Below are 24179 nucleotides of genomic sequence, written 5' to 3' on the forward strand. Positions count from 1 at the left end.
CGCTTCACAGGTAATGAAGCAGGTCTGCAGGTGTCTTTCTCTCCCCCTCTTTGTCTTCCCCTCCTCTCTACATTTCTCTCTGTCCTATCCAACAATGACAGCAATAACAATTATAACAACAACAGTGATAAACAACAAGGGCAACAAAAAGGAAAACAAATAGCCTCCAGGAGCAGTAGATTCGTAGTGCCGGCACTGAGCCCCAGCAATAACCCTGGAGGCAATAAATAAATAAATAAATAAATAAATAGCGGGGGGTAAATAGCTAATGGTTATGCAAAGAGACTCCTCATGCCTGTGGCTCTAAAGTCCCAGGTTCAATCCCTTGTACCATCATAAGCCAGAGCTGAGCATTGCTCTGGAAAAAAAATAAAAATAAAAAATAAAGCCTCTGCCTTGCTCCGCCCGGTCCTGCGGGAAGCTGAGGTCCGCGACAGGGCGTGGCGCCAAGGGAGGGGGCCGGCGGGAGCAGTGACTGCACTGACCCGCCGGACTGTCCCACACCTGCCGCTGCACCGCGGGGCTGCCTTGTGTCCGCCACAATGCTGCTGCCACTGCTGCTGCTTCTGCTGGGACCTGGACCTGCTCCCGGAGCCGGTGAGTGAGGACGCCCCTGCGGAGGACCCGGGAGTCCAGGGCTTCTCCCGTCCTCTACCTGGACCTCTCCTGCCTCCCCGCACCTCTACTGGGACTCTAACTTACTAGCCCTTTTGTTCCATTGTTCCAGGAGCCCAACCTCCTGTCTTCCTTTCTGTGCCTCATTCCTTCCTTCCCAGGAGTACTAAACAGCCCCCAACCCCTAGTCCTATCCATTGTCCTTACTCCCAGAGACCCAGAACAAGTCCTTTCCTGCCCAGAGGCTCAGAGCTCTCTCCAGATGACATCCCCTCCATTCCCTGAAGCCCTCCCCAGTAATTAGACTCCCCACCTACCCGGGCCATCTGTCCTTGGGATCTGAGATAGGCTGGGAGGGGCAGGAGATTCTTCCTCCTCATCCATCTGTAGGCTCACCATTAGAGAAGCCCCTTCTGCTTCTGGGGTACACACACATACTCATTCAAAGGGAAGTGGACACTACAAACACAGAGACCCACACAGGCTCAGACACCCTCAGTGTTACTTGGATGTTCAGGTAAAAGGCTTCTGATGGGCTCACATACCGGCCCCTACGCAAAGAACACACACACACACACACACACACACACACACACCCACACACCCTCAGGACCGGAGACATGATAGGCAGCCTTGGCCCTCATGGCAGAGGTGGGCAAACAGAGCAAACTTACCCCAGAGTGACCTGCCCCACCTAAGTTGGCACAGAGGGAGTGTTTTCCTTGGTTCTAAACCCATTGCTGGGTGTCTGCCCGGTGCCTGGAATCTCCACAGAGCTGTGCCACGACCCCAAGGTGGCAGAGTGTGGTCAGGCTGGGAGGGGCATGCAGGGTGTCCATTGAGGACAGTTTTGTGCCATGGAGACCTATCATATCTGCTTAGACTTGGAGCTTGGTGGATCAAAACTGTCAATGGACCTTTGCTGAAATTACACTGTATGCAGGAGTTCAGAGGTGCCAAGCACAGAAATCTGCCCCTCAGGAGTACCCTTTCCATTAGCAGACAGCAGCACAGTGTGACAAAGGTCCCTGTGGTCACCTGGGGCAGGGGGTAAGGCAAGTTATGACAGGTGAGCTAGGCGAAGATGAGGTGAGGCATTAGCAGCATGTGCTATGTGTCAGGGCTGTTTAACTGTGAAGACGGCACAGGAAAGAAGAGCCCTATGGGCAAGCGCTGAAAGAGGACTCTAGAGGGAGGCAGGGGCCAGTTCCTGCAGTTTTATCCAGATGTTGGAGGAGGCACAGAAAGTTTCAGGCTGAGGATCCTGAAAGCAGCAGGGAGCAACACTGAGCAAGTCCTGAGAGAGGGAGCACAAGTTGGCCAGAAAGAAATGTGGTGCTTTTAATTTTCTTTCTTTTTTTTTTTAAGATCTTATTTACTTATTAATGAGAAAGATAGGAGGAGAGAAAGAACCAGGCATCACTCTGGTACATGTGCTGCTGGGGATTGAACTCCGGACCTCATGTTGGAGAGTCCAGTGCTTTATTCACTGCGCTACCTTCCAGACCACGGTGCTTTTAATTTTCTAAATGCATCTTTACAGTTTGTTTGTTCTTAAAATAATTGGGGGAGTCCGACAGTAGTGCAGTGGGTTAAGCGCAGGTGGCACAAAAGCAAAAGGACTGGCATAAGGATGCTGGTTGAAGACCCCGCTCCCCACCTGCAGGGTAGTTGTTTCACAGGCGGTGAAGCAGGTCTGCAGGTGTCTGTCTTTCTCTCCCCCTCTCTGTCTTCCCCTCCTCTCTCCATTTCTCTCTGTCCTATCCAACAACAACAACAACAATAATAACTACAACAATAAAGCAACAAGGGCAACAAAAGGGAATAAATAAATAAATATTTAAAATAATAATAATAATCGTTTGGGGAGTCCGGCAGTAGCATAGCGGCTTAAGTGCATGTGGCGCAAAGTGCAAGGACTGGCTTAAGAATCATGGTTTGAGCCCCCGGCTCCCCACCTGCAGGGGGGTCACTTCACAGACGCTGAAGCAGGTCTGCAGGTGTCTTTCTCTCCCCCTCTCTGTTTTCCCCTCCTTTCTCCATTTCTCTCTGTCTTATCTAACAACCATGACATCAATAACAATAATAACTATAACAACAATGAAAAACAAGGGCATAAGGATCCCAGTTCGAGCCCCCAGTTCCCCACCTGCAGGGAAGTCGCTTCACAGGAAGTGAAGCAGGTCTGCACGTGTCTATCTTTCTCTCCCTGTCTCTGTCTTCCCCTCCTCTCTCCATTTCTCTCTGTCCTATCTAACAATGATGACATCAATAACAACAACAATAATAACCACAACAACAATTTAAAAAGGGCAACAAAAGGGAAAATAAATATAAAAAAATTTAAAACAAAAAAATAAAGGATGAAAACTGTGGTCAGGTCTGGTGATATAGCTAACCTAGGAAGGCTTTACCATGCGCATGACTCAGGTTCCAGTCCCTGGTAGACAGCTCCAGGTCCTACAGTAATTCTAGCACTACAGTACTGTGGTGACTCTAACTCTGTTTTGGCTTATAAGGGTACTTGAGACTGAACCTGGCAGCTCAGAGCAATGAAAGTCCCTTGCATAACCATTATACAGTCTTCCCAGCTCCCATCGTCTCTTTCTATTTGGCCTGGAGTAGTGATGCTCCTGCAATGGCACGAATGGTATTGGGGCAGCCTGGGAGGTGGTGCAGTAGATAACGTCTTGGACTTTCCAGCACAGAGTCCTGAGTTGATCCCCTGCATCAAATGTGCCAGAACAATGCTCTGGTTCTCTCTCTCTCCCACCCCCTACCTCCTCACTCTTGTAAATAAATACATCTTTTAAAAAAATATATTCGTTCTTTATATATATTTTTGTTCTTTAGCACCCAGTGGAAAACACCAGGGGACTGAACAAAAAAAAATTTAAAAATATATTGGGTTGGGGAGGCCACTTAGCAGTGGTATTATGCATGGTTGAGACCCTGAGTTCATCTCCTGATTTCACATTAAAAATAGATAGGTTCCAGATGTTAGCATGATGCCAACCAGACTTCCCTGGACAGACAACCCCACCAATGTGTCCTGGAGCTCCAATTCCCCAGAGCCCCGCCCCATTAGGGAAAGAGAGAGGCAGGCTGGGAAATGTGGATCAACCTGTCAATGCCCATGTTCAGCGGGGAAGCAATTACAGAAGCCAGACCTTCCACCTTCTGCATCCCACAATGACCTTGGGTCCATACTCCCAGAGGGATAAAAAATAGGAAAGCTTTTGGGGGAGGAGATGGGATATAGAGTTCTGATGGTGGGAATTGTGTGGAGTTGTACCCTTCTTATCCTATGGTTTTGACACTGTTTCCTTTTTTTAAAATAATAATAAAAAAAGATTTTCCTCTAAAAAAATACAAATAAATAAATATATAAATATGAATAAATAAGGACTGGGAGCTAGTTCATCTAGTAGAAGACACCCTTTACCATGCTTGGGGACCTAGGTCTGAGCTCCTGGCACCATATGGGGGCACAATGCAAAGGAAAACTTTGAGTGGTGGAGCAGTGATCTGGCCTCTACTCCCCTCCTCTATCTCTCTCTCTCTGAAACTAGGAAGAAGAGAAGACCTGCTGGAAGCAGTGGAATAATTCATGTGCAAAGCTCTGGAAAGCATTTTTAAAAAGAGAAAGAGATGTGGTCCAGGAGGTGGCGCAGTGGATAAAATGTTGCTCTCTCAAGCGTGAGGTCCTGAGTTCAATCCCTGGCAGCACATGTACCAGAGTGATGTCTGGTTCTTTCTCTCTCTCCTATCCCTCTCATGAATAAACAAATAAAATATTTTAAAATTTTATAAAAAGAGAGAAAGACAATGGTGACAAGTATGATGCCTAACATCATGCTCAGGCCAGAGTGGCGGAGAACGACCTCCAGAGCTCTTGAGACCTGTGCCTGAGTCTCTGCCCTGTATCTCACCACCCTTGGGATCTGGAATCCTTTCTCTCTCTCTCTCTCTCTCTCTCTCCCTCTCTCTCTCTCTCTCTTTTGCCTCCAGGGTTATTATTGGGGCTTGGTGCCTGCTCCAGGAATCCACTGCTCCTGGAGGCCATTTTTCCCCCTTTTGTTACCCTGGTGGTTTTACCATTGTTGTGGTTATTATTATCATTGTTATTGCATAGGACAGAGAGCAATGGAGAGAGGAGAGGAAAATAGAGGGGGGGAGAGGAAGATAGCCACCTGCAGACCTGCTTCACCGCCTGTGAAGCGCCTCCGGGGGCTCAAACCGGGATTCCGCTGGTCCTTGCGCTTTTCGCCACCTGCACTTAACCCACTGCGCTACTGCCCAATCCCTCCTTTCTCCTCTCTTAACCTCATTCCCCTCATCTGTAGATGGGATGATAGGTGTCCACAAGAGGAGGGGCATTTTTTTTTTTTATGTATTCCCTTTTGTTGCCCTTGTTGTTTTATTGTTGTAGTTATTATTGTTGTTGTCATTTATGTTGTTGTTGGATAGGACAGAGAGAAATGGAGAGAGGAGGAGAAGACACAGGTGGGGAGGAGAAAGATACTGCAGTCCTGCTTCACCACTTTTGAAGCGATGTGTGCTTAACCCTTTGTGCTACTGCCCGGCCCTGGTCCTCCTTTTTTACCTGTAAAATACACCAAGTTCCAGGAGCCAAGAGCTAGCTCATCTGGTAGAATGCACAATTTACCATGTGTGTGGATGTATGTTTGAGCCCATAACACCACACGGGAGTTTTATGCACCAAATGAATACTCCATGAATGTTGGAACAGAGCTGTGGTGTCTCTACTCTTTTTTTTCTCTTTTGTTTTACATTTTCCTCTTTTTCTTCTTCTTGTAGAAGAGCATGAAAGAGACCATAGCACCAAAGCTTAAGTGTTCTGGGGGCCAGGCTCAAACCTGGGTCCACACATAGAAAAGCAGTAGACTATACAAGTGAGCTATTTTGCCAGTCCTCTTTATCTCTACCTGAAATTAAAGGGGGGGGGGTCGTCTGGGAGCACTGGTATTATGCAACCACAAGACCCTGATGACAAAAAAGCAAATAAATAAAAATACATAAAATACAGGTATTCTAGGGAGTTGGGCAGTAGTGCAGCGGGTTAAGCGCACATGGCGCAAAGTACAAGGACCGTGTAAGGATCCCGGTTCAAGCCCTTGGCTCCCCACCTGCAGGGGAATTGCTTCACAGGAAGTGAAGCAGGTCTGCAGGTGTCTCTCTTTCTCTCCCCCTCTCTGTCTTCCTCTCCTCTCTCCATTTCTCTCTGTTCTATCCAACAGTGGTGACATCAATAACAACAACAACAACTACAACAATGAAAAAGGGCAACAAAAAGAGAATAAATAAATAAATTTTTTTAAATACAGGTATTCTAGTCAGACATACTGTGAACCTCCATGGCTTTAGGGTCCAGGACTTGCATGGGAAAGTCTTAGGTTTGATTTCTCAACACCTTAGTCTAGGTTAAGTGAGTACTAGTGGAAAGAAAAGAAATTAGTTACACAGGGATCCAGAAAAATAACCAGGCTTAGACCTTGGCCTGGGAAGAAGTGAGGTAGTAAAAAGAGAAGATGTAGGTCCCACAGCTAGAGTCTGGAGAAAAGGTGTGTGTGTGTGTGTGTGTGTGTGTGTGTGTGTAACCAGAGATAAAGAAGTCCTCATAGAAGTCTTCCTCTGTTGGACTGTGTTCATCTCATCTCTGATGTCCAGTGCCCTATACAGACAACTAGACATATTGCTTACGCATGTATGACTTCAATTTAAATGCACCTGGACAAGGACAAGGACAAGGAACTGGAAATCAGCATTTCAGGAAGACCAACCTGTGCATGCTTGGGTCCAGGCCTAGCACTGTTGTCTCTCAGCTGCTGTGGCTCTGTGCTTTGTTTTATCTTTCCTGGCTATCTTTTTAAAAAAATATTTATTTATTTATTCTTTTTTGTTGTTTTATTGTTGTAGTTGTTGTTGGATAGGACAGAGAGAAATGGAGAGAGAAGGGAAAGACAGAGAGGAGGAGAGAAAGTCCCACCATAAGCCAGAACTGAGCAGTGTTCTGGTCTAAAAGAATAATAATAATAATAAAACACAGGAGTCGGGTTGTAGCATGGTGTGTTAAGTGCAAGTGGCAAAGCACAAGGGCTGGAATATGGATCCCGATTTGAGCCCCCCGCTCCCCATCTGCATGGGAGTCGTTTCACAGGCGGTGAAGCAGGTCTGCATGTATCTATCTTTCTCTCCCCATCTCTGTCTTCCCTATCTCTCTCCATTTCTCTCTGTCCTATCTAACAATGATGGCGACATCAATAATAACAGCAATAATAACTACAACAATAAAAAAACCAAGGACAACAAAAGGGAAAAAAAAATAACACAACTAGGATTCAGATTCATTCTGTCTGTCATTCAGGCTCTTTTCAGGCTCAAGCTCTACCCCAGGACCAGGGTAGCCCTGACCTACATCCTCTACCCTTTGTTCCCTCTCTACCTCAGTCTCCAGGAGGTCACATGTGCACCGGCGTGGGCTCATAGAACTGGTCGAAACCATGGGTTGTGTTGGCATCCGCACCCCCTTGGCCTACGTGAACTATGGCTGCTATTGTGGCCTGGGTGGCCAAGGCCAGCCCCAGGACGCTGCTGACTGGTAAGTGCATGCTTAGGTCCAGGCTGGAAGGTCCTTCTCCCTTGAGTCAAGGATCAAGGCCTTGAGGAAATATTCAAAACTGAGGCTGGAGTTTGGAGCAAGAAGATGCTAACAGGCAGTACTACCTTGCAGGCAGAGGTTTGGTTCATGAGGTCAAACTTTGGTACCATCCACTCCCCAACCTGGCCAAGGGTGATAACATTAAGCTTATTAGAATTATGGACTGGGGATTGCTCTGAAAACCCTCCAACAACCCATTTCCTAAGTGAAAAAACTGAGGCACAGAAAGAAATTTTTTCTAGACTCACAGAGAGAGGAAGGGATGGGGACTGAGAACTGAGCCCGGGCAGTCTGGCTGGATTCATGCATCTGCCTGCTATATTCCATCATGTGAGCAGGGCCTGTTTCCTGCAAGGCTTCGCTTTTTCTGTGACTTCTTCTCATTTACCCTCATGGCCATTTGAGGGAGTAGCCATGATGACTAGTGTCATGTTACAAGTAAGCACCCATGACTCAGCCATTCACCTATGTCCAAAGAGCTGCCAGAGGGCAGAATTTGATTGTCACTTCTCTAACTTGGAAGGTGTGATTTATGAGTTTTTCTTTTCCCAGACTTAATTTTATTATTAGCATTCTTTATTTATTTGCGAGAGAGAGAGAGAGAGAGAGAGAGATTGACTGAGACCAAAGGATTGCTCAATTTAGGCTTATGATGATGAGGGTGATTGAACATGGGATCTCAGAGTCTCAGGCATGAAAGTCTTTTTTTCTTTTTTTATTTATAAAAAGAAAACACTGGAAAGTGGGCCCTTGGCAGAAGTACACTAAAGTTTGCAGTGAGTACCTCCCTAACACTTCTTCTCCACTATTCCAAGCTTTGGGTCCATGATTGCTCAACAAATTGTTTGGCTTCGTATGTTAACTCTCTTTTCAATCACCAGGTTCCAGATGCCACCAGGATGCTGGCCAGGCTTCCCTGGATTGAAGACCCCACCAATATGTCCTGGAGCTCAGCTTCCCCAGAGACACACCTTACTAGGGAAAGAGAGAGGCAGACTGGGAATATGGACCGACCAGTCAACGCCCATGTTCAGCGGGGAAGCAATTACAGAAGCCAGACCTTCTACCTTCTGCAACCCTCAATGACCCTGGGTCCATGCTCCCAGAGGGCTAGAGAATGGGAAAGCTATCATGGGAGGGGGTGGGTTATGGAGATTGGGTGGTGGGAATTGTGTGGAGTTGTACCCCTCCTACCTTATGTTTTTGTTTATTAATCCTTTCTTAAATAAAAAATTTAAAAAAAAAAAAGGAAAAAAAAAAAAAAGGAAACACTGACAAAACCATAGCATAAGAGGGGTACAACTCCACACAATTCCCACCATCAGAACTCTATATCCCATCCCCTCCCTCAAAAGCTTTCCTATTTTTTATCCCTCTGGGAGTATGGACCCAAGGTCATTGTGGGATGCAGAAGGTGGAAGGTCTGGCTTCTGTAATTGCTTCCCCACTGAACATGGGCATTGGCAGGTCGATCCATACTCCCAGCCTGTCTCTCTCTTCCTAGTGGGGTGGGGCTCTGGGGAATTGGGGCTCCAGGACACATTAGTGGGGTTGTCTGTCCAGGGAAGTCTGGTTGGCATCATGCTAGCATCTGGAACCTGGTGGCTGAAAAGAGAGTTAACATACAAAGCCAAACAAATTGTTGAACAAAAGTCTTTTACAGAACCATTACACTCTTTCCTCGCCCCTAGAAGATGTGGTTGTGAACTCAGCCTGTGCCTGTGAGGCCCTCACTACTGCCCTTGCCCTGCACACTCTGGTCATCTGGCTCCTGAGCCATGCCCTCCCAAGTGTAGCTCAGGCATTTCCTTCTCTGAGCAGCCTTCCCTGCAACCTGGCTGGGCCTGGCACCTCTCTGACTCCCTGAGTCCCCTCCCTTTACCCTGCCCATGAGTCCTTCTCATTGGCCATCGGGTGTCTGGTAACTTGTTTGCCTTCTCCCACCAGACAGGACGTTCCTTAAGGGCAGAGTGAGATCTGGCTGACCTCTCCCCATCAGACCCTACTGAGGGCTCATCACTGATGAGGATGGAGACAATTCTAGTAAATGAGTGAGTGATGGAAATATTTAGGGATGGATACATGTGGTTTTTTCAGAGAGAACTGTTCCATAGTAAATGTTATTGAGGTCTCTTTATGTGCAGATCTAAGGCTGGACCACTGGGGATACCAGAGAGCAGAATAGAATGGTTATGTAAACACACTTTCATGCCTGAGGCTCAGAAGTCCCAGGTTCAATCAATCCCCTGCACCACCATAAACCAGAGCTGAGTGCTCTGGTTAAAAAAAAATAAAAAATAAAAAATAAATAAAACAAGGCTCTGCTTTCATAGAGTTCTGGTCAGATATTAGTCTTCTCCCTTGTGATAGCTTCATTATAAACGTGCCTTGAGGGAATGAACCAACCTTCCTTTCTTTTTTTCTTTCGCCTCAGGGTTATCGCTGGGGCTCAGTGCCAGCACTACAAATCCACTACTACTGGCAGCCATTTTTTTCCATTTTATTGGGTAGGACAGAGAGAAATTGAGAAGGGAGATGAGATAGAGAGGGAGAAAGAAAGAGACATCTGCAGACCTTCTTTAACACTAATGAAGCTTTCCTCCTGCAGGTGGGGACCAGGGGCTTGAACCTGTATCCTTGCACACTGTAATGTGTGCGCTTAACTAGGCGCACCACCACCTGGCCCACCCTCTCTCTTTCCCTCTTTTTTTTTTTTTTAAATATGTTTTATTTTACTTTAATGAATGAGAGATACAGAAAGACCAGAGCACTACTAAGCTTTAGTTTGTAGTGGGACTGGGGACTGAACCTGGGACCTCAGAGCTTCAGACAGGAGAGTCTTGCATAACCATTATGCTGTCTCCCCAACACTTTTTAATTTTTTTTCTTCAGAGCACCAAAGCAGCTCTGGTTTGTGCTGGTGTGCAGAATTATACCTGGGTCTTTGGAGCCACAGGCATGAGAGTCTCTTTGTGTAACCATTATTCTACCTATTCCCGCCCTTTCTTTTCCTCTCTATCTCCCCCTTCCGTCTAGACTTCTCTCTTTATCCAATAAATAAATAAATAAATAAATTAACTAATTAATTAAAAAGAGAGAGAGAAAATATCAGAACTCAGAAATCTAGGGGACCTGGATGACATGGGGTGGGGCTAGGGAGGGCTGGTGCTTGGATTGAGACCTAAATTAGGAAAAGTTGGCATGAAGTTTTTCCAGACAGTGGGCAGGTTGTCAGTGTAAGTCATTGGAGTCAGCAGAATTATTTTTAAAATATATATATTTAATATTTTATTTATCAATGAGAAAGATAGGAGGAGAGATAAAGATAGGGAGAGAGAGAGAGAACCATACATCACTCTGGTACATGTGCTGCCAGGTATTGAACTCAAGACTTCATGCTTGTACAAACTATTGTATTTACTGTCTAATGTAAAACATTAATTCCCCAATAAAGAAATGAAAAAAAAAAAGACTTCATGCTTGAGAGTCCAATGTTTTATCCACCTCCCAGACCACAAACTATATATTTGTTAATAGGAAAGAAAATAAACCCAGAGCTCCACTCTGGCATGTGCTAATGCCAGAGGCTGTCTTTGGGTCCTCACACTTGAGAGCCTAAAGCTTATCCACTACACCACCTTCTGGGCCCCAAGTCAGCAGAGTTATTTCACATAATAGGGATTCTCAGGGACAAAGTTGGGACCAGAAGATGTTATCCCCCTATGGGCCCACCTCACTCATAATCCTGCTACAGGGGGGCAGCCCTGCCTTCAACCACTAGCAGGTCTGCTGTTTGCCATCTGCAGGTGCTGTCATCACCATGACTGCTGCTACTCGCAAGCTGAGGAGGCTGGTTGCAGTCCCAAGCTGAATCGCTACTCTTGGAAGTGCATTGATCAGAAAATTCAGTGTGGTGAGTCCCTAGCACTTCCCAGCCCCACCTCCCCCTGTGCCCTACTGCCTGTACTACAGAAGTCAAATGCTTTCTGGGTCACCAGAAAGCCCAAATACTGGCATTGTCTTTTTTTTTTTTCTTCTGGTAATGATATGTTTTAATTTTTTTGGGAACCCTCAATATAATTTCTACAGAAACTGCATTTTGCATTCTTATCAGCAATGCATGAGAGGTTCAGTTTCTGTACAACCTTCCTCAAAATTATTGTTTTCCGGTTTTATTAGTGGGGGTGACTAGTGTATCTTACTGTGCTTTTGATTCCTCTTTCTTTCTTTTTTTTAAAAGTATTTTTATTGACTTTATTTTTGAGAGAGATGCAGAGAAAGACACAGAGAGAAACACCAGAGCACTGCGCAGCTCTGGCTTATGGTGGTGCGGGGGGTTGAACCTGGGACTTTGGAGCCTCAGGCATGAGAGTCTCTTTGCATAACCTTTATGCTATCTACCCCCACCTGGATTCCTCTTTCTTTAATATCTAATGATATTGAGCATCTTTCTTTCCTTTTTTTAAAAAAGATTTTATTTACTAACAAGAGAGGCAATGAGTGCATGATACATGCACTTCCAGGGACTGAACTCTGGACTTCATGCTTGAGAATCCAACAGTTCATCTTCTTTTTTTTTTTTTTTTTTTTTCAGTTCATCTTCTGTGCTACCCCTGTCTGACCACAGGCATCTTTCTGTGTGCTTGTTGGAAATTGGACAAATGTACAGTGGAAACTGCATAAATTTATCTTTGGAGAAATATTTGTTCAAGTCTTGTGTTTATTTGTATTTGCCTCCACAGTTATCACTGGGGCGCGGTGCCTCCACTCTGAATCCACTGCACCTGGAGACTATTTTTCCCCTTTTGTTGCCATTATTGTTTATCACTGTTGTTGTTGCTGTTATTGTTGTTATTGCTGTCATTGTTGGAAAGGACAGAGAGAAATCGAGAGAGGAGGGGGAGACAGCGAGGGGGAGAGAAAGACAGACACCTGCAGACCTGTTTCACCACTTGTGAAGTGGCCCCCCCTGCAGGCGGGGAGCTGGGGGCTCGAACCCGGATCTTTGCGCCAGTCGTTGCGCTTAGCATACTGTGCTTAACCCGCTACGCTATCACCTGGCCTCCTTGTGTTTGTTTTTTAAAGTGTGATGCTGGGGAATGAACTATCTCATGCCTGTGTAATACTGCTGAGTGACCTCCCTGGCCAAATATTTTTCATTCCATATACACAGAGAAGGAGGGAGAAAGGAGAGGACAGAGAGACAGAGTGAGAAAGGGAGAGATACCAAAGCACTGCTTTACCATCCAGTGTTCCTTTTTTGTGCTCCCATGTGGTGCTAGGGCTTAGTACCCTTATTGAAGATGCCCTTGGAGGGACCAGGCAGTGGTGCACCTGGTTAAGGACACACATTACAGTGCATAAGGAACTGGGTTCAAACCCCTGGTCCCCACCTGTAGGGGGAAAGCTTCACAAGTGGTGAAGCAGGGCTGCAACTGTCTCTCTGTCTCCCTCTCTATCTCCCCTCCCCTCTCAATTTCTGTCTCTATTCAATAAAAATTAATTTTTAGAAAAAGAAAGGGAGTTGGGCGGTAGTAGCACATTGGGTTAAGCACATGTGGCACAAAGTGCAAGGACGGGCTTAAGGATCTCGGTTCAAGCCCCCGGCTCCCCACCTTCAGGGGAGTCGCTTCACAGGAGGTCTATCTTTCTCTCCCCCTCTGTCTTCCCCTCCTCTCTCCATTTCTCTCTGTCCTATCCAACAACAACGAGATCAATAACAACAAAACCAATTAAAAAAACAAGGGCAACAAAAGGGAATGAATAAATAAATATTTAAAAAGAAAAAAAAAAGAAAAAGAAAATTAAAATAATAACAAATTGAAAATGCCCTTGGTTGGGGCTTGACAGAAGCACACCCAGTAGAGCACACAAATAAGTTTGCACAAGGACCAGGGTTCAAGGTCCCCACCTGAGCACCACCTGCTTCACAAACAATTAAGCAGTGCTGCCTCTGTGTGTGTGTGTGTGTGTGTGTGTGTGTGTGTGTTTCCCTCTCTATTTCTCTCTCTGACAGAAAGGAATAAAGCAAGAGGGCGGGGGTGGGGGAAGGAAGGTAGGGAGAGAAAGAAAGATTCTTGATTCCAAATAGATGACCTCTCTGAGTTTCAGTTTCCTTGCCTGAATGAAGTGTATTATAAAGATGAATAAAGACATTATAAGTAGTCCAGGAGGTGGTGCAGTGGATAAAGCACTGGACTGCCAAGCATGAGGTTCCAAGTTCAATCACTGGCAGCACATGTACCAGACTCTGGCTCTCTCTCTCTCTCTCTCTCTCTCTCTGTCTCTCTGTCCCTCTCTCTCTTTCCTCTCTCTCTCTCTCCTCTTTCTCAATAAATAAGTAAAATATTTTTTAAAAAAGACATTATAATATTGGGTGGGAGCAGGTAGCACAATGGTTATGCAGAGACTCATGTCTGAGGCTCCAAAGTTCCAGGTTCAATCTCCCACACCACCATAAACCAGAGCTGAGTAGTACCCTGGTAAAAAAGAAACAAACAAAAAGACATTATAATATGATTGCAGATTGGAGACTGCAACTCCCACTAATTCTACTAGAGAGATTTGAGAATATGGCATTTCTGTCCACCAACTCTCCTCTGGAGGAAAGAGGTCTTTCATTAAGTGCACAGATTCTCAGCACTCTCTCCATAGTATAAACTTGGAGTTGGAGTAAGAAGAGAGCCAGATTAATATCATTGTGTGGAACTGACAGTATCTCGTCCATCCCACACAGTCAGAGCTGGGGAACCTGAAGTCCAGAAAAGGAAATGACTTCCCTGCCCTGGTGGTGTTGTGCCTTCCCTGGGCACAGGTCTGTCCCCATGCCACCCCCATCCAGCGTGTGTAGATAGGAGGTGAAATGGTTTGAATGGGAAATCTGTTAAAGATCTTTTCCTTCTCCCTTCAATCTGCATGTTCTTCTTGCCCCTAACTGTGTGAAAATGATGTTTATAAAATATTTACTGGTGCTTCTGTTGGTGAAATCTGTGCTTGTTTACAGAATAGCTCTCCCTGAACTAAATGAAAGGAACCAAAATATCTATTATGTATTTTTGGCATATTATTTTGTTTGCATGTTATTCTGTTAGAAGATGTTCTGAACATAGTTGTTTACTTAATTACAGGTGTGGACCGTTTTCCATTTATGGGTTTGACTTAAATATATTTTTTTAAAAAAATGTAAGCTTATGATAATATTTACTGGCAGACCTTAGTTTTAAACTTAACCTTTGGGAGATATTTTTTCTTACGTACTTTTAAAAAAATGTACTTATTGATTTTAGAGGAGAGAGAGAGGGAGAGGGAGAGGGAGAGGGGAAGGGGAGGGAGAGGGAGAGGGGGAGGGGAGGGAGAAGGAGAGGAAGAGGGGGGAGAGAGAGAGAGAAAGAGAGAGATAGAGAGAGACTGGCCAGAGCACTGTTCTGTTCCATCACACATAGTGCTATAAATCAAGCCTGAGTCCTCAGGCATGCAAAATCTGTGCTCTATCTGCTCAGTCACTTCCCCAGCTTCTAGTCTATTCTTGTCCTCCTCCTCCTCCTTTTTATTTCTTTATTTTATATATATTTTTGCCTCCAGGGCTATTGCTGGGTCTCTGTGCCTGCATGAGGAATCCACTGCTCCTGGAGGCCATTTTTCCCATTGTGTTGTTATTGTTGCCATTGCTGCTGTTGCTGCTGGATAGGACAGAAAGAAATCCAGAGAGCAAGGGAAGACAGAGAGGGGGAGAGAGGGATAGACACTTGCAGACCTTATTCACTGCCTGTGAAGCAACCCCCCTGTAGGTGGGGAGCCAGAGGCTCGAACCAGGATTCTCACTCCAGCCCTTGTGCTTCACACCATGTGCACTTAACCCACTGTACTACCACCTGCACCCCCCTTTATTGCCACCAGAGTTATCACTGAGGTTCAGTGCCTACATGAGGAATCCACTGCAGCCACTTTCTTTCTTTATCTCTTTCATTGATTCATTCTTTTTTTTTTTTTCCCCTCTGTATTTGATAGGACCGAGAGAACTTAAGAGGGGAGGGGAAGATAGAGGGAGACAAAGAGACACCTTATGGGAGTTGGGCGGTAGCGCAGCGGGTTAAGTGCACGTGGTGCAAAGCAGAAGGACCGGCATAAGTTAGAGCCCCTGGCTCCCCACCTACAGGGGAGTCGCTTCACAGGTGGTGAAGTAGGTCTGCAGGTGTCTGTCTCCCTCTGTCTTCCCCTCCTCTCTCCATTCATTCCTGTCCTATCCAACTACAACAATAAAACAAAGACAACAAAAGGGAATAAATAAATAAATAAATATTAAAAAAGAGACACCTTACTTATTTTTTGTTTGTTTGTTTATTTATTTATTGCCAACAAGGTTGTCGCTGGGACTTGGCACCTGCATAAGAAATCCTCCTGGTGGGGAGTCGGGTGGTAGCGCAGCGGGTTAAGCGCAAGTGGCGCAAAGCACAAGGACCGGCATAAGGATTCCGGTTCGAATGCCGGCTCCCCACCTGCAGGGGAATCGCTTCACAGGCGGTGAAGCAGGTCTGCAGGTGTCTATCTTTCTCTCCTTCTCTCTGTCTTCCCCTCCTCTCTCCATTTCTCTCTGTCCTATCCAACAATGACGACAACAACAATAATAACTACAACAATAAAACAACAAGGGCAACAAAAGGGAATAAATAAATAAAATAAAATATTTTTAAAAAATTTTAAAAAAGACAAAAAAGAAATCCTCCTGGTGGCCTCTATTTCCTTTTTTTTAAAAAAAATATATTTATCTTAGTAAGAAAGCTACAGAGAAAGATACAAAGAGAGAGAGAGAGAAAGAGACATTAGAGCACTGCTCAGCTTTGGCTTATGGTGGTGCTGGGTGTTGGCCTGGGACCTTTGCAGCCTCAGGAATGAAAGCCTTTTTGCATAACCATTATGTTATTTCCCCAGCCCCATTTTTTTTCCTTAAAAAAAGTTTTTAAAATATTTTATTTATTTATTAATAAGAGGGATAGAAGGAGAGAAAGAAAGAACCAGACATCACTCTGGTACATGTGCTGCCAGGGATTGAACTCAGGACCTCATGCTTGAGAGTCCAACACTTTATCCACTGCACCACCTCCCGGACCACAAAAAAAGGTTTTTTTTTTTTAAATTAGATAAGTTGAGAGGGGAGGGGAGATAGACAAGTCGAGATGGGGGCTGGGTGGTGGCACGCTCCGTTAAGCACACATTACCAAGCAGAAGGATCCAGGTTTGAGCCCCATGTTTCTCACCTGCACTGCTTCATGAGCAGTGAAGCAGTCTTCAGGTGTCTATCTTTCTCTCCCTCTCTCTGTCTGTCTGTTCTCTCTAAATTTTTCTCTGTCCTATCTAATAAAAATTAGAAAGAAAAAAGGGAGGGGAAGGGAGTGTCTGCCAGGAGCAGTGGATTCACTGTGCTGGCACATGGAGCTTCAGTGATAACCTTGGTGACAATGAGAGATAGATAGATAGATAGATAGATAGATAGATAGATAGATAGATAAAGAGAGAGAGAGAGAAGGAGAGGGGCACTTGCAGCCCCACTTTACCACTTGTGAAGTTTTTCATTTCTTTTTCCTTGACATTGACTTGTACATTAAAAAAAAAAAAAAAGGTTAAAGTCATCAGCTTTATGCTATAGGAAATTTGCCTTAACAAGAAAAGCAGTGGTAGGGGTCAGGTGGTGGGTGCACCAGGTTGAGTGCATGTTATAATATGCAAGGTCCAAGGTTCGAGCCCCTAGTCCCCACATAAAGGGGGAGAGTTTTGTGAGTGGTGAAGCAAGGCTGCAGGTCTCTTTTTCTCTCCCTCCCCCTTCTATCTCAACTATGTCTGTATCCAATAAATAAAGATAATTTTTTAAAAAAGAAAAAGAAGGGAGTTGAGCGGTAGCGCAGCGGGTTAAGCGCAGGTGGCACAAAGTGCAAGGATCGGCATAAGGATCCCGGTTCAAGCCCCCAGCTCCCCACCTGCAGGGGAGTCACTTCACAGGTGGTGAAGCAGGTCTGCAGGTGTCTGTCTTTCTCTCCCCCTCTGTCTTTCCCTCCTCTCTCCATTTCTCTCTGTCCTATCCAACAACAACATCAATCATAACTACAACAATAAAAAACAAGGGCAACAAAAGGGAATAAATAATAAATTAAAAAATATTTTTAAAAAAATTAAAAAAAAAAGAAAAGCAGTGTTGTAGGTTGAAGGAGTTTTCTTCATTTTTTTCTTTGATGCAGTGCTCAGGGTAAGTAGGGCCTTTGCACATGGTAACATGTATGCTCAACCAGGTTGCCACTGCCTGGCCCTGAAAGCATGATTTTTAATACCAGACCAATTAAGTAGGAAACAAGAGAAATCTACAGATCTCCTTATTCCTTTGTCTTAAGAGCTTTTATAAAGAAGAGAGAAAGTGGTTAGGGTAAAGATTAGGGCAAGGGTCTTTATCTTTGTGGCGTTTGATTAGTTTAGAAGGACCTTGAAGTCATCTTTGATTTGGCTGTTTAGATGGTGATGTCACATGATGGCCCCTGACAAGATTCTTCTGATTATTTGCCAAGACAACCTTAGAAGTCATTGTAGTAAAAATAAGCCTGGGAAGCATCCATTTGTTCCTGTTTGGTATGGGACTGCATCTGAACATCCCATAATAACCTCAAGAACAAGAGTGACATTGATGTAAAAACATATGTATGGAGGCCAGGTGGTGGCACACCAGGTTGAGTGCACATGTTGATAGTGCTCAAGGACCCAGGTTCAAGCTCCTGGTCCTCACCTGTAGGGGTAAAGCTTCACATGTGGTGTCTCTCTGTCTCACTCCCTATTTCCCCCTTCACTTTTGATTTCTGGCTGTCTCTATCTAATACATAAATAAAAGATGATTTAAAAAAAGTAATCAGGAACCTAATGGTAAGAATATAGCAGTTGCTATTTAGGCTCTTTGTGTTGGAAGGAGCAAGGAAGGCTATTTTAGGTATATTCCAAGGGGCCCATGACTATACTAATTTTTGACTGAGCCTAACAGCTAACAAGTAGGTGGGCTAAAATTATTGTCTGGGATGATGGTCTCAGATTTGAGGATAGGACTAGAAAGCTGGATCATGGCAGAGAGAAGGTTCCAGATATGGGAAAAGTATATAATAACATTAACTGCAAACCTCATAAATCTGGCCTAGGGGTCATGTCTATTCATATTTATCACAGGAGCCTGTGTAACCTCTGTATCCCTATCAGTCTGAGTTTGCAGTTCATGGTAACAACTAGGAACATTCTAGGCTGCACTCCTTTCAGGACTCATTATCTTCAAGTGGCAGAGTGTGTTGACCCAACCTCCCATCAAAGAGTGCAGTAATTTCTACCATTGTTGTTCTACATTGAGGGAATGTTCTGTAGAGGCCCACAGAGGTGTTCCTGATGGAGATGACCAGTGATGGTAGAGAGAGGGACCTGTTAGAAGTCTAGGCCCATCATATCTATGTAGGAATCCAAGTATTCCCTGACTGGATGGGGTGAGCTGGTAGTGACCAAAAGGGCCATCATTAAAGTTTTCCATTCTCCTGTTCTTATCCATTTTGTAGTTTTTACTTTATCTGACATGGTTGGACTTAGAGAGATTGAGAGAAGTGATATAGGGAGTAGGGGAGGAGGGTAGACAACAGTATTTTAAGACACTAAAATTAAAATTAATTAATAAAATAAAGAAGATATAGAATGTGGGATGTGGTGTTTTCAAAGCAAAAAAAAAAAAGGCTCCAGGAGCAGTGGATTCATGGTGCAGGCATGGAGCCCCAGCAATAACCCTGGAGAAAAAAAAAGGAAAGACAGAAACACCTTGGCACATTGCACACATACAATGTCAGAGATTGAACTTGGGACCTCATGCTTGAGAGTCCAATGTTTTATCCACTGTACCAGCTTACAGGTTGTGACACTGATTTTTTTTTTTCCCCAGAGTACTGCTCAGCTCTGGCTTATGGTGGTGTGAGGGACTGAGCCTGGAACTTTGGAGCTTCAGGCATGACAATATATTTGTTATCTTTGTATTATCTACCTCAGCCCTCCAACTTGTATATTTTAAAATGGTTAAAATCATCAACTTTATGCTATAGGAATTTTGCCTTTACACGAAAAGCAGTGATTTGGGTGAAGCATCTTTCCTTTCCTTTCTTTTTTCCTTTCTTCCTCTCTCTCTCTTGCCCCCAGGGTTATCACTGGGACTCAGTGCCTGCACTACAAATCCACTGCTCCTAGAGGCCACTTTTTCCGTTTTATTGGATAGGACAGAGAGAAATTGAGAGAGGAGGGAGAGATAGAGAAGGGGAGACAAAGACAGATACCTGAAGACCTGCTTCACTGCTTGTGAAGCGACCCCCCTACAGGTGGGGAGCTGGGGGCTCGAACTGGGTTCTTTTAATGCTTATCCTTGTGCTTCGTAGTATGTACATTTAACTGGGTGTGCTACTGCCCTGCCCACCTTTTCTTTCTCCGTTTATTCTTTATTTTGTTATTTTTTTAAACATTTATTTATTTTCCTTTTTGTTCCCCTTGTTTTTTATTGTTGTTGTAGTTATTACTTATTTATTTGTATTTTATTTATTCCCTTTTGTTGTCCTTATTGTTTTATTGTTGTGGTTATTATTGTTGTTGTTGGATAGAACAGAGAGAAATTGAGAGAGGAGGGTAAAACAGAGAAGGGGAGAGAAAGACAGACACCTGCAGACCTGCTTCACTGCCTATGAAGCGACTCCCCTGCAGGTGGGGAGCCGGGGCTAGAACCGGGATCCTTCTGATGGTCCTTGTACTTTGGGCCACATGCACTTAACCTGCTGCGCTACCACCCGACTCCCTGTTGTAGTTATTTTTTAAAATATTTATTTATTCCCTTTTGTTGCCTTTGTTGTTTTATTGTTGTATCATTATTATTATTGATGTCAAAGTTGTTGTTGGCTAGGACAGAGAGAAATGGAGAGAGGTGGGGAAGACAGAGAGGGGGAGTAAAAGACAGACACCTGCAGACCTGCTTCACCACTTGTGAAGTGACTCTCCTTCAGGTGGGGAGCTGCGGGCTCGAACCGGGATTCCTACACTGATCCCAGCACTTTGCACCACGTGCACTCAACCCTCTGCGCCACCGCCTGACTCCCGTTGTTGTAGTTATTATTATTGTTGATGTCGTCGTTGTTGGATAGGACAGAGAGAAATGGAGAGAGGAGGGAAAGACAGAGAGGGGGAGAGAAAGAGAGACACCTGCAGACCTACTTCACTGCCTGTGAAGCGATTCCCCTGCAAGTGGGGAGCCAGGGGCTGGAACCCAGATCCTCACGCTGGTCCTTGCGCTTTGCGCCACGTGCGCTTAACCTGCTGCGCTACCGCCCGACTCCCTCTCCGTTTATTGTGTAAATACAATGCTCAGAAATGAACTCAGGGCCTCACCCTTAGATACTGAGCAGCCTCCCTGCCCTAGGTCTCTATTCTCTCTCTTACAGCGAGGAGGGAGACATAGAGAAAGAGGAGAGACATCACAGCACCACTCCAACATTCTTCGAGCTCCCACATTGCTGTCCAGAGTGTTTTCCTTCTTTCTCTTTCTCTTTCCTCCAGGGTTGTTGCTGGGGCTGGGTACCTGCACGACAAATCCACCACTCCTGGCGGCCATTTTTGTTGTTGCTATTCTTTTTGGATAGAACAGAGAGAAGAGAGGAAGATAGAGAAGGGGAAAGACAGACACCTGCAGACCTGCTTCACTACTTGTGAAGCAACTCCTATGCAGGTGGGGAGCCAGGTACTTGAACCGGGTTCCTTGCATGAATCCTAGTGCTTCATACTAGATGCTCTTAACCCGGTGCACTACCACCTGACACTCCAAATTTCATACTTTTAATCCCAAACTGTAGCCACAGCACCACCTCTTGGGTTGCTAATGTATTAGAATTTTTCTTCAGTGGGCTTTGTAGTTTTTATTTGTTTCTTCTAATTTAAAGTTGGTTTACTTTCCAGGTTCAATCCCCAGTTCTTAAATCAGAGCTTAACAGTTCTCTAATTGCGCACTCTCTTTCTAAAAAAATAAATCAATCTCTTTATTTATGTAGTTGTGAGAGAACCCATGTGTCACTCTGGCACATTTGATGCTGGGAATTGCTCATAACCCCATGCTTGAGGGTCCACCTTTATCTATTCCTTTATATCCTGGGTCACAATAAATAAATCTTAAAATCAGTTTCCTTTCAAGCCCCTGGCTCCCCACCTGCAGGGTGGTCGCTTCACAAGTGGTGAAGGAGGTCTGCAGGTGTCTGTCCTTTCCCTCTCTGTCTTCCCTTCCTCTCTCGATTTCTCTCTATCTTATCCAACAACAGCAGTAACAATAACAACAACAGGGGTAACAAAAATGGGAAAAAAATGGCCTCCAGGAGCAGTGGATTCATAGTGCAAGCATCAAGCCCCAGCGATAACCCTGGAAGGCAAAAAAAAAAAGTTTATTTTATATATGGCATAAGATTTTTATATTCTATTTATTTGTGGTGGTAATAGAATTTACTTGGCATACTTTAATGCAACTTAATATAAATAATAATTTATTTAATAGTTGATTTACTATAGGGCTGGAGAGACAGCATAATGGTTCGTAAATCTTTTATTCCTGAGGCACCAAAGGTCCCAGGTTTAATCCCTAGCACCACCATAAGCCATAACTGAGTCATGTTCTGGACCCAATACTCTTGAAGTTCCCTTGGGTTTGACTGAATTTGGGAAATGGATGCAGTCATGCAGCTGATCACTAGAGGGTCCTGGGCTCCCTGCTTCCTCAACACCTCCATTCTACACTTTGTCTCTTCCTGCTGCTCCATGCTCTCTGGTTATTTCCCAAGAGAGAAGCTGGTAGAGTTTCAAACATAAATGCTTTTTAAAAAAAAATTATTTATTTATTCCCTTTTGTTGCCCTTGTTGTTTTATTATTGTAGTTACTATTGATGACGTTGTTGTTGGATAGGACACAGAGAAATGGAGAGAGGAGGGAAAGACAGAGAGAGGGAGAGAAAGATAGACATCTGCAGACCTGCTTCACTGCTTGTGAAGTGACTCCCCTGCAGGTAGGGAGCTGGGGGCTTGAACCGGGATCCTTACACCAGTCCTTATGCTTCGCACCTGCGCTTAACCTGCTGCGCTACCTACCGCCAGACTCTCAAGTGCTTTGTCTTGCCAGGATTTCCCATTACTTTGTCACTTTAAGATGGGGATCTTTAAACAAAAATAAATAAATAAATAAATAAAAAATAAGAAAAGACAGGGATTTTTTTTTTTTAAGACGGGGATCTTTAAAGATTAGCTTAAGATCTGCTCATTTGCTAAGTGCTGTGCTGTATTTTAAAAATTTTTTAATATTTATTTTCCCTTTTGTGGCCCTTGTTTTTTATTGTTGTTGGACTTGTTGTTGTTATTGATGTCAACGTTATTAGATAGGACAAAGAGGAATCGAGAGAGGAGGGGAAGACAGAGAGGAGAGAAAGACACCTGCAGACCTGCTTCACCGCCTGTGAACCGACTCCCTTGCAGGTGGGGAGCTGGGGGCTCGAACTGGGATCCTCATGCCGGTCGTTGTGCTTTGCGCCATATGCGCTTAACCCACTGCCATACCACCCGACTCCCAACTTTTACAGTATTTTACTATCTGGTCACTTCCTTCTCCTAACAGCCCTTAGGAGTAGGTGCTTTTATTTCTTTATTTCCCCTTAGAAAGTGAGGCTGGGAAGGATGAGGTGACATAGATAGCTCCTCCATCCATGACTGAGCTGGCTAACTCCAAAGCTCATCTTCACTGAACCTCTGCAAGGAATTCAATGAAGGATAGGATCCACCCCCCCCACAACCACCCCCACCATCATGCCTGTGAAGAATTAAAAGCATACACTGAAAGGCCATGATGGCATCATTAGGTACCATTCAGAGCCATTTAAGATAATAGAATTTCTAAATCAATGAGATATGTGAAGATCATAAAACAAACCTAACCCCTGCTCCCCACCTGTAGCAAGGACACTTCACAAGCTGTGAAACTGGTCTGCAAGTGTCTCACTCTTCCTCTAGTTGCTATCCAATGAAACAACAACAACAAAAAAGTGGGAAAAAATGGCCACAGGAAGCAGTGGATTCGTGATGCCTGCATAGATACCCAGCAATAACCCTGGAGGGAAAAAAAAAGCCGAAAGGTCACATGAACTTTGAATTCTTTAAAAATACTTCCCTGGCAACTTCATGTACATGGGCCTAACATGACCCTCCTGAAATTGCCATGACCATGGAAAGCACTGGAGTCACACACATAATTTATGGCTTTCTCTGCCTTCTGCTCTGTTTCCCTCAATTTTGTCCTCAAGATTCTGCAGGTTCCTTCCTAACCTCAGTATCCCCACTTCTTCCAGGACCAGCGGAGAACAAATGCCAAGAACTCTTGTGCAAGTGTGACCAGGACTTTGCTTACTGCTTAGCCGAAACCGAGTACAACTTAAAGTATCTCTTCTATCCCCAATCCCTATGTGGGGCAAATTCATCAAAGTGTGCTTCACTAGCTTGACTTGAAATATTGTTTTGCACAAGGGAATTAAATTCCTTTTTGTTAACTGACAGCAGCATTCAGTTATTTCCAGAAGGAAACTGTAACCTTTGTGTTTGCTTTCTTTCTAGTCCCGGAACTTGGGGCTGGACCTGTTTGGTTTCCAGTTTGATTAAGGTCAAAAGTCCCATAACTGTGTTTATGACTAAATAGGGTTTGGTATCAATTTTGAGAATGGACGTTTGTGAAAAAGAGCTGAGCTTTCTCATCTCACCTCTTCCTCAGGATGGGTTGTCAATTCTGAATGAACATCTAATCCGCTCTAGGTTTTGAGTTAAGGCAATA

The 24179-nt window shown here is 44.6% G+C and overlaps 1 protein-coding gene across 1 annotated transcript; it reads left to right on the forward strand.

The window, feature by feature from the left end:
- Window positions 1–181: 181 nt before the first annotated feature.
- On the forward strand, window positions 182–23907 carry LOC103119274 (group 10 secretory phospholipase A2). The gene is made up of 4 exons (XM_007529537.2): window positions 182–597; window positions 7087–7237; window positions 11104–11210; window positions 23704–23907. Exons 1-4 carry the CDS (start codon window positions 543–545, stop codon window positions 23853–23855), a joined length of 465 nt encoding a protein of 154 aa, XP_007529599.1. The 5' UTR covers window positions 182–542; the 3' UTR covers window positions 23856–23907.
- Window positions 23908–24179: the final 272 nt, after the last annotated feature.

The sequence above is a fragment of the Erinaceus europaeus genome, chromosome 15 (genome assembly GCF_950295315.1).
Source record: "Erinaceus europaeus chromosome 15, mEriEur2.1, whole genome shotgun sequence".
Taxonomy (NCBI): Eukaryota; Metazoa; Chordata; class Mammalia; order Eulipotyphla; family Erinaceidae; genus Erinaceus; species Erinaceus europaeus.

Coding starts and splice junctions, on each gene's coding strand:
- LOC103119274 (XM_007529537.2), top strand. CDS start 543: ATGCTGCTGCCACTGCTGCTGCTTCTGCTGGGACCTGGACCTGCTCCC. Junction 598..7,086: donor TGGACCTGCTCCCGGAGCCG/GTGAGTGAGGAC, acceptor TCTCTACCTCAG/TCTCCAGGAGGTCACATGTG. Junction 7,238..11,103: donor CCCCAGGACGCTGCTGACTG/GTAAGTGCATGC, acceptor TGCCATCTGCAG/GTGCTGTCATCACCATGACT.